Raw genomic sequence first — 11,706 nt, 5'->3', positions numbered from 1 at the left:
TTGTGCAGCGATGTGTGAACGGTTGAGAGCAGCATGTCCCGGTCCTCCGGATACAGCCCGTCCTGTCCTCCCTTTAGACCAGGGGAACTGGACCGAAGCGTCCGTGTGTGTGAGTGAGGGATGAAGATACCACCCGAGCCCACAAAGAGATCATGTGGTTGTGCTTCTGATCCTCTTCGAGGCTCGGGCTCATCCATTAAAAGGGGAAAGCTTATTCTCACACAGGAAGGATATCATGGGTTTATACGGACACACTAAGATGCACCTGATGGCAAAGAAGACTCCTGCAGAACATTTAACTCTGCAGTTAATCTGTGCATTTTATATGTTGTAACACATTAGCTGCATAAAAAAAAAAGATTTTAAAAGGTTTAAACATCAGGTATAAATCAGGAAGCTGCAAACAATAAAGCCTACATGTCTGCATATTCACGTACAATGATATTTATTCCTTTAACGTGTTAATTTAAGATAAATAAAAGCCAGTATTTCAGGTTAAGGTGCCCCTGACATCAAATATGTCCTCCACGTGTTCAATCAGCTGATCGTAAAGTAAACAATTCCCTCAGATTTACCTTCAGTTAAACATTCACCTGCCGGTCACATCGTGACGGTGGCGAGCGCTCTGGGTCTGTTCAGCACCGCCTGTGTGGAGGTACGAAGTGAGACGACCCCACACAGAGCAACCATTTACAGCGTGTATAACTCAAACTGATGCGACCCCCCCCCCCCCCTCCAACACTGTGCCAGTAAATTCGGAGCTGTTGGTTTCCACGAGTCGCTCACACACGAGCTGCTGGCTGAAGAGCTGGACGGCATCAGGACCACGTTGGTGTGTCCGTACATCGTGGACACGGGGATGTTCGCAGGCTGTGAGGTCAGGTGAGATGCTGCTCCTCGACATCTGAACTTCTTCGATTCAAATCAGAGCAATAAAGAACATTTTAAAGTCTGTTTCTGTCCGACATCCACCAGGAAAGAGCTGCGCAGTCTGCTTCCATCTCTGGAGCCTCTACACGTGCAGCAGGCCATGAACGCCATTCTGTAGAGCAGCAGATGATCTGCATCCCTCCCTCATGTACAGCCCCTTCCTCACCAGAGCCTAAGTTTTAATAAAGATTAGTAATCAGATCAAAGTCATCAGCTGGTGATAAATGAGCGTCAGGCTTGTTTTCCATCTCCAGGCTGCTTCCTTGGGACACAAACGTCCAACGTATCGTTTCATGGGAGGCGACAAGTGCATGTTGCCTTTCATCAAGAAGGTGGAGATGAAGACCTCCAACGGCCACATCAAGTCCTCCTGAGACTCCTGGCAGATGAACACATGATGGACCAACCACTCACCAAAGGAGCAAACTGTCTTTTACAATACGTGAATGTTATCTGGAGGACGACTCCATTATTTGTTATCCTCTGGACTTCCTTTAACCTTATTTTGTGCGTTATCGTTTCAGAACACTTAAATGTTGTGTAACTGCAGGTGAACAGAAGCCAGAGCTTCAGGACTAAAAAAATCAAAGTGAAATCAAATCCAAAGCGTGTGCAGTGAATGTGAGGAGACTGCAGTGAGAACAGATTTATACAAGTGCCTCTTTTTATTCACATTCACAAACGGAGCGGAAACAAAGACCAGAGACGAAACAAATCAACAGGGGGACATGCAACAGAAAAACGACATGTTTGAGCCTGCAGAACTGTAGAAAGGAATTCAAACATAGAAAACTGCGTCAGAGAAAGCCCTCCTGTTTGATTCAGATGTTCCACAATACTGCTTTAATATTTATTTATTCTAACCTCCACTGCTGCTTTAAACACATCTGCACCAGATGTTGAACTCCACATCCTTCACAGAACAAAAACAGAAATTCAGTTACTCAAGTCTTTAAAACCCTTTTAAAAACCTTCCAACAGAGAAGTCACACTAAATCCAGACCAAATGATCATTTCTCCGGTGAATCCATCTGAAAACCATCAAGGCAAAGTAAATCCCTAAAGTCCGAGTTGAGCTGAAGCCGGTCTGTGGTGGGCCCGGGGCCCCCTCCCCCCCTCCCCCCCTCCCGAGGCCCCTGCTGCAGTGTCCTGTGGTCTCTGATTGAGTGAAACAGCATCAGCTTCAAACCAGCTGCACGGTGGCGGCCTGTAAGTAACCCTGCAGGTACTGGAGGGCCTCCGCGTTCAGACTGGTGGTCAGCATCGAAGGAACCTGCATCCAAAACAAAGAGAAGGTTGGAGATGAGCTTCATCAACACGTCCCGTCGAGACATCCTGCAGCCAAACCACAGATGGATTCAAACAAACAGCAGCTGGATGTTTCCTGGATGCGTGAACGTACCCGTCCAGGACAAGGCGGTGGAGAGCTTGTGCAGCGACTGGGCCAGCAGGATTTTGGGATTCCCGACGGCGTCTCCGATCGGGTCGTGCTCCTTCTTCCCGGCGAAGGCCAGCTGGGAGAAGGCCGTCTGGTAGCCGGGCGTGTCCTCGATGTCAATGAAGTGCTCGTCGTCCGGGATGCTGTCGTCTTCTGGCAGCTCGAAGAAACCGATGAGGGCCTGCAGCAGCGGCGTCCTACACACACACACACACACACACACACACACACACACACACACACACACACACACACACACACACACACACACACACACACACACACACACACACACACACACACGTTAGTTTTACTACAACACTGATCAACAGCTTCAGGAGGATTCAAATAAGAAAAACAACCAAAACATAGTTAGAACATCATATAAACATGTTTTTCAAGATTATTCTTAATAGTTCTGTTCAAAGTAATTTATAAAAACAACAATTTTTTAAACTTTGTAACATGACTTGAGTGAAACATTTAAATCAAAATGAGAAGTTCGCTGTATGTATGTCTGTATACATACAAACAATCTGCCTATTTGTAACTTGTTCTCAATGTACAAACACAGAAACAGACATAAATCATAAATTGACATTTAAACAGCTAAAACTGTGGTGTAATTGTACATAATGCAAATATACAGTCATCTGTAGCAAATGTTGCCATCCAATAATATAAACTGCAGATCAGCAGTACAAATGACTTTAAAATGAAATGAAATTAGACATTTATTAAGGAAGTTTCTTTACCCTGGCATTCAAATTTAAAAGCCATTTAATCTGTAAACGGTGTTAAATAATAACAAAATTAATCCTGCACATGCTCATAAGGCGTTTTCGGTTGCCGTGGGTGATGAGACCGTTCTTACGCAATCTTGGGTGCTCGTTGTAAATTCATTATTATGGAGATAAAAATAAGGAGTAACTGCGAGTTGTCTGACTGCGTGACTTTCCCCCATCGCCTCCTCTTCACTGTGGGTGTGAAGCCTTCAACCACATGAAGCGCATGCAGACGGTGAGATGGAGGACGGGTTACCAGAGTTTGGTGTACTCCGTGTCCATCATGGCGGGACACTCTGTCAGCACCTTGGTGATGCCGAGGGCACAGATCTTCTTCTCCACGGGCCCCGACACCTTCTGCACCTCCGGGATCACGATCTTCTCCAACACCATGCCGAACATCCTGCAGCACAAAAGCTCACATTAATGATCTCTTAATTACATCGGACACGGAGACACGTTAGAGACCTGTTAGAGACACGTTAGAGACCTGTTAGAGACACGTTAGAGACCTGTTAGAGACACGTTAGAGACCCGTGACGGCTTCAGATCAGGAAGTACTGTCGGACGTTTCTACTATAAATATTGGAGGCAGATATTAGTCTATAGTCGTCCATATAAAGGATGTCTTCCAGTAAACACCGGTGGTACCGAACCCTGATGGACCCACCGGTGGTACCGAACCCTGATGGACCCACCGGTGGTACCGAACCCTGATGGACCCACCGGTGGTACCGAACCCTGATGGACCCACCGGTGGTACTGAACCTTCTGACATTAACTTCATCCTGGACCAGAACTTACTTGGGCTGGATGCTGTCAAAGATCTCCTGCAGCGCGATGGCTCCGTATTTCACACAATACAAATTAATAAACACCAAGAAACCTGAAACAGAAACAAACAGAGGAAACTTATTTACCTGAACATCATGATGAAGTTACATAACGCTGCATTATGTTAAACATTCTGTTCTTCTTCTTCAGTTAAAAGGTTAGAAGCTGCAAACAGAACAGAAGCAGGTTCTACTAACTCTTGATGAACTTGGTGGTTTTGGAGCTCTGCAGCCTCTGGAAGAGCAGGATGAAGATCTGCTTCCTGTACTGAAGGATTGATTCTCTGGAAAACAACAACAAGTCAACACAAACGTTATGACCTCATGGATCAATCAGATGATCCTCTGAGGACAGACTGATGGACTCACGGGGGCATGTGCTCTATGATGCTGTTGAGCAGGTAGAAACCTTGGTGGTCGTTGGCTTTGGAGGCGATGAGCTTCTGGAAAACTCCGAGCAGACCGGGCTGAGGAGCAGAAATGGAAGCAAGAAGAATATTTGATGTTTTATGATGAGAGAAAAAGCAGAAGCACCGAGAAGAAGGTTCTGTTTCTCTCCTCAGAAACTAACGGCACGTTATTTTGTTGTTTTCATACTCAGGACAATTCACAGAAAAGAAAAGAAACTGAGCTGATAATGAGAGAAGACGGTCGGTAAGAGGAAGCGTGTGGACGTCAACGGTGACGCAACACAGATGAACACAGGAAGAAATGGGAAAACAGTCCAACAGTAACGTTACAGCTAATCCAATGATTTGATAGGAAAACAAACATCTGTGAAATAAACCACATCTGGAAGTTAAAGACAAGATTCCCACAAAGAGAAATTCAATGTTATTTGGACAGGATTCCTTTAAAGAAACATCAGAAATGATATTCTACATTTGAAAATATTCATTAGATTTAAATAAATAAACCCTGATAACAACAGTGAGGTGATGAAAGTTAAATCAGGAAACAACAGATAGTTTAGAATAAACAGAAGGAATAAATGACAGCTGGTTAAGAGTCAAAGCTTCAAATCACGTTTGAATTTTGAAGTTTGAATACAGAAAAGACTGAGATCAATAAAATAGGAAAAGATGTCAGTGGTGATTAAAATCAGGTTATTACAGATTAAATATGTTAAAATGAACCCAAATCACTGGCCGTACTGACGATTTTATCTGCAGCCGAGCCGGCGATGGAGGCTCCGCCCTTCTCCAGGTAGGCCTGCAGCAGGCGCACCAGAGGGGGGATGTTCCCGGTCCTCTCCCACAGCACCGGCTGCAGCAGGTGAGGGAACAGCGCCATGTAGGAGGCGGGAATAGAGTTGGAGTGGATCTCCAGCAGGAGAGACATCACCTGGAACACGTACGGAAGAAACTCTGCAACAGAGGAGACGCAGGTGAGTTTCATCTGTTCACGAACGCATCGTCTCTCAGCGGCGAGCGACTCACCCTGCACATCGTTCTGCAGGATCTCGGTGAAGACGGGGAACAGGGCCTCCTCGAAGCTGCTGACCGTCGGGGGGTTGGCCTTGCAGGTGATGCGGACCGACAGGCACAGGGACTCGAACAGGTAGTGGTTGAAGTGAGGCTTGCTGGGATTCTGCAGGAACGCCGGAGGTTTTAAAACGGTTCCGATTCGTATCCTCACAAACAAACATCCTGTTTCTATAAATAGTCACAGCGCGTCACCTTGCTGACTTGGAGGAGCTTGTGAGTGAGCTGACCAATCAGAGTGGGGATGTAGGGAACGATGGCGTCCTGCAGCAGCGAGAAGCTGCGCATGATCGCTTTAGATGAGGAAGAAGAGAAAAGTATGACGTGATGAAGCTTCTTAAAATAACTTTGGAGACTCCGTGAGGAGCGTTCAGACGACAGGTGAGTTTACCTTTCATGATGTATTCGTTCTCTGCGGAGCCCGGAAGAGCCAGAGAATTGAACAAGTTGTTGAGCAGCTGTTCGGTGAAAGGAGCCATCTCTGCCGGGGTGATGCTGGAAAAACACACACACACACACACACACACACACACACACACACACACACACACACACACACACACACACACACACACACTTTAATATTAATATTTAATATTACCTGTTAATATTCAGTCACTTCATACTGACTGATAAATATGACTCATTTAGTAAATGTTAGCTATCGACCAATTTGATTTTGATCGTTTGTTTTCAAAACTGGCACCTTAACACCTGGTTAGGTTTATTTTCTTGAATGAATGAATAAATAAATTAAAAGAGCCAAAATGACACCATTTATAAACCTGAAACTGTAAAAGTAAAAAGTTATCGTCAGGTTTCAACATTTTCAACAATCCTTAAAGTACTCAAACACAATGAACACTTCCATCAGGAAAAATAACCAAATCTGATCTTAAAGTAGTCATATTGAATAAAAATGGCTTTATTCATTTAAAATTGATCCAAAATTAAAACGGTCAGATCCACATTTTTATAAAAAAAAACAACAACAATATCCTGCACTCTCCAGTGAAGCCTTGAATTACTCGACCCTGAAGTTTAGTAGAAGGACGGAGAGGTTTGTAAAGGTTGTAAATCTGAAAACACTTCAATATGCATATTTTGTTCCTTTTCCTACATCAGTAACACTTTGGAAAACCTTGTAAATATAGATTCCATCTTTTTTCAAGTTCTGTAAAATTAACTATCAAAGAAATGCAACTTCTCTCATTTCTTTCTGCATTATAAATGTGTTCTACAGCATAAAAGCCACCTTGTAGTTGTCAGAGCTGCAGGGTGTAACGTGAGAGGAAGGGTTTGGTGTCTGAGACTCACAGCGTTGCGTTGTTGGGACCTCTCATGGTGAACAGCCTCTCCAGAGCGTGAGCGGCGTAGGTGTGCTCCACCGTGCTCTCTGCCTGCAGGTGAGTTATCAGCAGAGGGACGGCCTGCAGCAGCTGCTCTTTAGGAAGCTGAAGGACGGGGACAGAAGGACGCCTCAGAAATTCATTCATTCATCCTTCTGGAATTCAACAGTTTGTGGAGAAAGCCGGAGTTCATACCTGACTTCTGAAGATCATCACGTACTTGATGGCATCTGCCTTCAGCACCGGGAACTCGTTAACTACAACCAGAGAGTACAAGAGGGATAAATCCCTGAATATTAATTCACAAGAATCCTCTCCAGCTGTTGTGTCACATGACACATCCTGTAATTCTGCATGTTCTCTCACCGTTGGGGGATTTTAAGTCAGGAAGAATATGATTCACAAAGAACTCTGTCAGGTTCACCAGCTCGTTGGCTTGTGTTATTCCATGCTGTTGGGAAAAACACAAATCAAAAGGTATAAGACTAAAACATGAATCCGTTTTTAAACTTACGTTAATAGCATCTGAAAGTGTTGGGCTCGTTATACCTTCTGAGTCTGAGCTTTAGAGGCCAGCGAGGTGACCAGGTAGATGGCAGCGTCCTTGTGCTTCCAGTTCTCTCCGGGGTTCTTGGCGAACTCCGACAGCATCGAGTTCACGTAGCCGGAGAAAATGGCCGTGACGGGTGCTTCGAAGAATTTACAGAGACCTCTCACCAGGTCACACGCAGCCCGACGGCGAGTGTCAATGTCTGAGGGAGGACGGAGGAGAAGAAGGGTGAGACGTGGAGACGACGAGAGGAAATCTGTCCGACCACAAAAACAGTCAAACGTAGATGTGAATAACGGCGATGAATAATGATCTAAAGCTTTACCGGATCCTTCGAGGTCTCTGCGGATGTATTCCTCTGAATTATCCTCGAAGGCCTCCTCGTCTGCACCTGAGGGAGCATTTCATCCAGTCAGTGTGGGAACAGGAGCGAGAGGAGTCAGAGTCCCGTTAGGATGACTTACTTCTGAACTCCATGTTGGGCACGATGACCTTCTCACAAATGCTGGTGAGCGTGCTCTGGTCCTCAAACAGGTGTTTGTAATGTGGCCGCTCACAGACCGACGCCAGGAACTGGATGGCGTTGCTGACGAGCTGCAAACAAAGACGAGGCGCACCGTTAGAGGAGGGCGAGTGGAGTTCAGACGGGAACGAGGCGACGGCTCGGAGACGCTCACCAGGTCGTACTTGACCTCCTGACCCGTGGAGACTAAAAGGTTCCAGATAGCGGTGACGAAGCGCGGCAGGTACGGCTGAAACTCTTCGTCGTACTTCTGAGCATAAAGAGCAGCGTTGTCGCAGATCTGAGACTTCAGCAGCTCCAGGAGTCCCGCCTCTTCCTCATCCTGGGGAACATTCACCAGAGACACGCACATTCATGTCAAAAACATCTTTCTCAGCCGTGTTTAAAGTTTAACATACGAGGAGGGAATCAAAGACGACTCACATCTGTTTGTAAAAGTTTGTTATCCAAAGTCAGGAGGCCGTGGAAGTTCGTCATCCAGGTCTCCATGTTGTCTTCAAAAAACTCTGGAAGGTCCTGTGGTCATAATGCAGAGGACAGTTAGAGGCAAACTTCCTCGAGTGACGTGTAGATTTATTACGACATGAACAGAAGCTGACCGGATGACTACATGCGGGGACATTAATATGACGCTTGGAAGTCTTTACCACAATAATTCATATTTTACTGCATCAATTTGATCAAAATCAAAGCAAACTTTGGACCCTGTTCAGGATTATTTGTTACTGATGTAAACTAAAGCAAAGACATGACAAGCAACTCTTGCGTAGTTTAATATGGAGATCTTGATTGAAACGAATGAATCCAAGAGCTTTAAAAGAAGCGATGAAAGTGTTGAAAACAGAAAATCAGTTGTGTGTAAATGAACCCACCTGAAAGTTGAGGCTGTAGAAAAGCTTGGAGATGAGAGTGAGGGAGGAGAAGAGGACCTTTAAGGCGTTGACGTCTGTAGCGTGAGTCTGACAGAACTCAATAGTGGCCTGAAACACACACACAGCAAACTTAACTTTGTCAAACATTTTGATATCTAATAGATTAACAACATGAAGCTTTCACTACCTAAACAGGAAGAAGTCACAAACCTTGAACAGCTCCGTCAGAGGAAGAGCGAACGTGTCCAGTACGAGTTTAATCTCAGACCAAAGCTCGTTGGACTTGAACTCATGACGGTACCTTGAACAAAAAGTATTAATGCATTAACTGATTCACAGAAAACCTTTTCAACCATGAGGACGCGGGGAGGAAGTGTGGGGAGGAAGTGTGGGGAGGAGGTGTGGGGAGGAAGTGTGGAGGAAGTGTGGGGAGGAAGTGTGGAGGAAGTGTGGGGAGGATGTGTGGGGAGGAAGTGTGGGAGGAAGTGTGGGGAGGAAGTGTGGAGGAAGTGTGGGGAGGAGGTGTGGGGAGGAAGTGTGGAGGAAGTGTGGGGAGGAAGTGTGGGGAGGATGTGGGGAGGAAGTGTGGGGAGGAAGTGTGGGGAGGATGTGTGGGGAGGAAGTGGTGAGGATGTGTGGGGAGGATGTGTGGAGGAAGTGTGGGGAGGATGTGTGGAGGAAGTGGGGAGGAAGTGTGGGGAGGATGTGTGGGGAGGAAGTGGGGAGCGTGTGTGGGGAGGAAGTGTGGGGAGGATGTGGGGAGGAAGTGTGGGGAGGGTGTGTGTGGAGGATTTGGGGAGGAAGTGGTGAGGAAGTGGGGAGGGTGTGTGGGGAGGAAGTGGGGAGGGTGTGTGGGGAGGATGTGGGGAGGAAGCGGGCTCTACCTCTTGAAGAGAGAATGTGCAGTTCGGAGGACTCCATTGATGATGTGGAAGTCGCCGCTTCTGAAGCGCGTCACCATCTCTGTCAGGAGGTCGGGCCACTTCTGAGGGAAGTCTTCCCGTCCGATGATGCTGATGGCATCACTCAACTGTGGAAACACATTGGAAATATAAAAAAAAGAGGTTTATTCAACTTCAAACAGACAAATTAAACCCATCCAGGCGCGATGAAGTGTGAGGATGTACCTGTTTCTGAATCTGCTCCGGGCTGCTCAGCATCAAGTTTACGATGTTGGCTTTGATTGCGGTTCGGTCTTGGTCGGAGATTTTGTTTGGTTCGTCTTCAATCTGTGAGAAAACACAAACCGAAGCGTTACGGTTCATAAGCGCTACAGAAGAGTGATGTGTTGAAAGCACACAGGGACGGAGGAGGACATCATCGCAAACGGTCTCAACACAAGTTCTAGAAAAATAATCAAAGATATTAACGTCACAAAGAGGTCAAACTGCCCCGAATCGTTCAAATGTGATTAAACTTTGCGTGTGGTGTCGATATAACCGTGACTCACGATCCTCCAGTTTCTTTTGATGTAGTTCTTGAACGTAACGGCAGCGCAGACACGGATCACGGTGTCCTGAGACTTCTCCAGCAGAGTGAGCAGTAGCAGCGGGTAGTTCTGGTTCCCCTCCACAGACTCCAGGAACTTTTCAGCTGAGAGGCACAAACAGGTGAGTGAGAACAACACCGGTTCTGAGCCCTTATGATGTGTGAGATGATGCCGTGTGGTACCTGGCCGCCTCACGGTCGGGTCTGGGTCCAGCGTTTTTCTGAGGAACTCAGTCAGAGTTTGTAGGTTCGCATCGTTTAGTTCCATGCTGGCAGCTAAGGGTGGAAACACAGAGGAAACAAACGAGAGGATCCTCACAACATGACGGTGGACTTCATGTCAATGTTTCACATCCTGGACAGAAATATCGGATCAGACCCGAGCAGCCGGCTGAAGTTACCTCAGAGCTTTAATGGTTGTCTGATTAAAACAAGTTTCCTCTGACAGGTCGACAGTCACAACACCAGTCTGTGGATCCTTTATTCAGCTGCCCCACCGACAGGCTGCCCCCCCCCCCATCAGCTGCCCCACCGACAGGCTGCCCCCCCCCCCCCCCCATCAGCTGCCCCACCGACAGGCTGCCCCCCCCCCCCCATCAGCTGCCCCACCGACAGGCTGCCCCCCCCCCCCCAATCAGCTGCCCCACCGACAGGCTGCCCCCCACATCAGCTGACCCCCCCCATCAGCTGACTCCAGGTCGGTTCATGCAGAGTAACGTGTGAGCTAGCAGGCTACAGGTTCACTCATGTTCTTCAACTTTCCGACATCACCGCATGGCCGCCGGCGTCTCGCGTTTAACTGGGTCGTATGTAAAGCTAAAGTTATAATCCATCAGCGTGTGTACCGGTACTAACCGGTACTAACCGGTCCGGTACCGGACGGTGTGACGCGGTGTGTCCAGAGAACAGCCCTCCGAGGCAGCCTGCTAACGTTAGCGCTAGCTTGCTAATGTTTGCGGCTAACCATAAAGTTAGCGGATTTCGCGAACATTGACGCATTTCGTTGACCTGCGACCGCTTTGAGACGCCGAGTCCCACAAGACCACAGCTGTTCGCTGAAGGAAGGGCCGTCCTACCGTTCCGGAGGTGTTGGGCCGGGGAGCAGCGGCCGTTCAGACGCGCTTCACCGTGCAGCTTTCAAACGTCTCGAGCGGAGCAACTGCGCGGTCAGTACACTGCGCATGCGTAGATCTCACGAGAAGCCGTAAGGGCCCCGCCCCCTTCGGCCTCAAGATTATTTACATTTCTCTCGTTTGGGTTTTATTTAGTATTTATTGATTCATTTATTAAAGGGTTGATTTTCGGTAATGTTCCTGTTGTCAGATTCATTTTAACCTTCAATCACCTCTGAATTTTATTGGTTTAATTTATTGTCCTTTAAATCTAGATTTATGTGAGCTACTGGATCTGTCTCTAAATCTGAAAGGTAAATGGTTATTTATAGCTAAACAGTA

At 47.0% G+C, this 11,706-nt stretch overlaps 1 protein-coding gene and 1 pseudogene across 2 annotated transcripts; one reads left to right on the top strand and one right to left on the bottom strand.

The window, feature by feature from the left end:
* Positions 1 to 1,424, top strand: part of LOC138636921 (retinol dehydrogenase 10-B-like) — a 2,044-nt pseudogene extending 620 nt beyond the window's left edge.
* A 152-nt stretch (positions 1,425 to 1,576) lies between these two features.
* On the bottom strand, positions 1,577 to 11,417 carry cse1l (CSE1 chromosome segregation 1-like (yeast)). Of its 2 annotated transcripts, none has more exons than XM_069725231.1 (25): positions 11,329 to 11,417; positions 10,436 to 10,528; positions 10,215 to 10,357; positions 9,892 to 9,993; positions 9,649 to 9,794; positions 8,975 to 9,065; positions 8,765 to 8,872; positions 8,316 to 8,408; positions 8,047 to 8,214; positions 7,834 to 7,963; positions 7,695 to 7,760; positions 7,369 to 7,571; positions 7,186 to 7,270; positions 7,015 to 7,076; positions 6,788 to 6,924; positions 5,862 to 5,965; positions 5,666 to 5,763; positions 5,426 to 5,576; positions 5,145 to 5,353; positions 4,356 to 4,453; positions 4,185 to 4,270; positions 3,958 to 4,039; positions 3,410 to 3,556; positions 2,333 to 2,565; positions 1,577 to 2,203 (listed from the first exon to the last, which is right to left on the bottom strand). In XM_069725231.1, exons 2-25 carry the CDS (start codon positions 10,518 to 10,520, stop codon positions 1,941 to 1,943), a joined length of 3,090 nt encoding a protein of 1,029 aa, XP_069581332.1. In that variant the 5' UTR covers positions 10,521 to 10,528; positions 11,329 to 11,417; the 3' UTR covers positions 1,577 to 1,940. The 2 variants fall into 2 exon arrangements, with proteins under 2 accessions (XP_069581332.1, XP_069581334.1); XM_069725233.1 differs by lacking the exon at positions 11,329 to 11,417 and adding an exon at positions 11,217 to 11,232.
* Positions 11,418 to 11,706: the final 289 nt, after the last annotated feature.

This window comes from Brachyistius frenatus, unplaced genomic scaffold (genome assembly GCF_029030835.1).
Source record: "Brachyistius frenatus isolate BFR_SWC_R1_liver_20210118 unplaced genomic scaffold, ASM2903083v1 Contig_415, whole genome shotgun sequence".
NCBI classification, from domain to species: domain Eukaryota; kingdom Metazoa; phylum Chordata; class Actinopteri; family Embiotocidae; genus Brachyistius; species Brachyistius frenatus.
Note: the sequence above shows the minus strand (reverse complement) of the source record. Positions and strands in the feature narration are given on the sequence as shown.

Coding starts and splice junctions, on each gene's coding strand:
- cse1l (XM_069725231.1), bottom strand. CDS start 10,520: ATGGAACTAAACGATGCGAACCTACAAACTCTGACTGAGTTCCTCAGA. Junction 5,764..5,861: donor GAACGAATACATCATGAAAG/GTAAACTCACCT, acceptor CCTCATCTAAAG/CGATCATGCGCAGCTTCTCG. Junction 5,354..5,425: donor CCTGCAGAACGATGTGCAGG/GTGAGTCGCTCG, acceptor CCTCTGTTGCAG/AGTTTCTTCCGTACGTGTTC.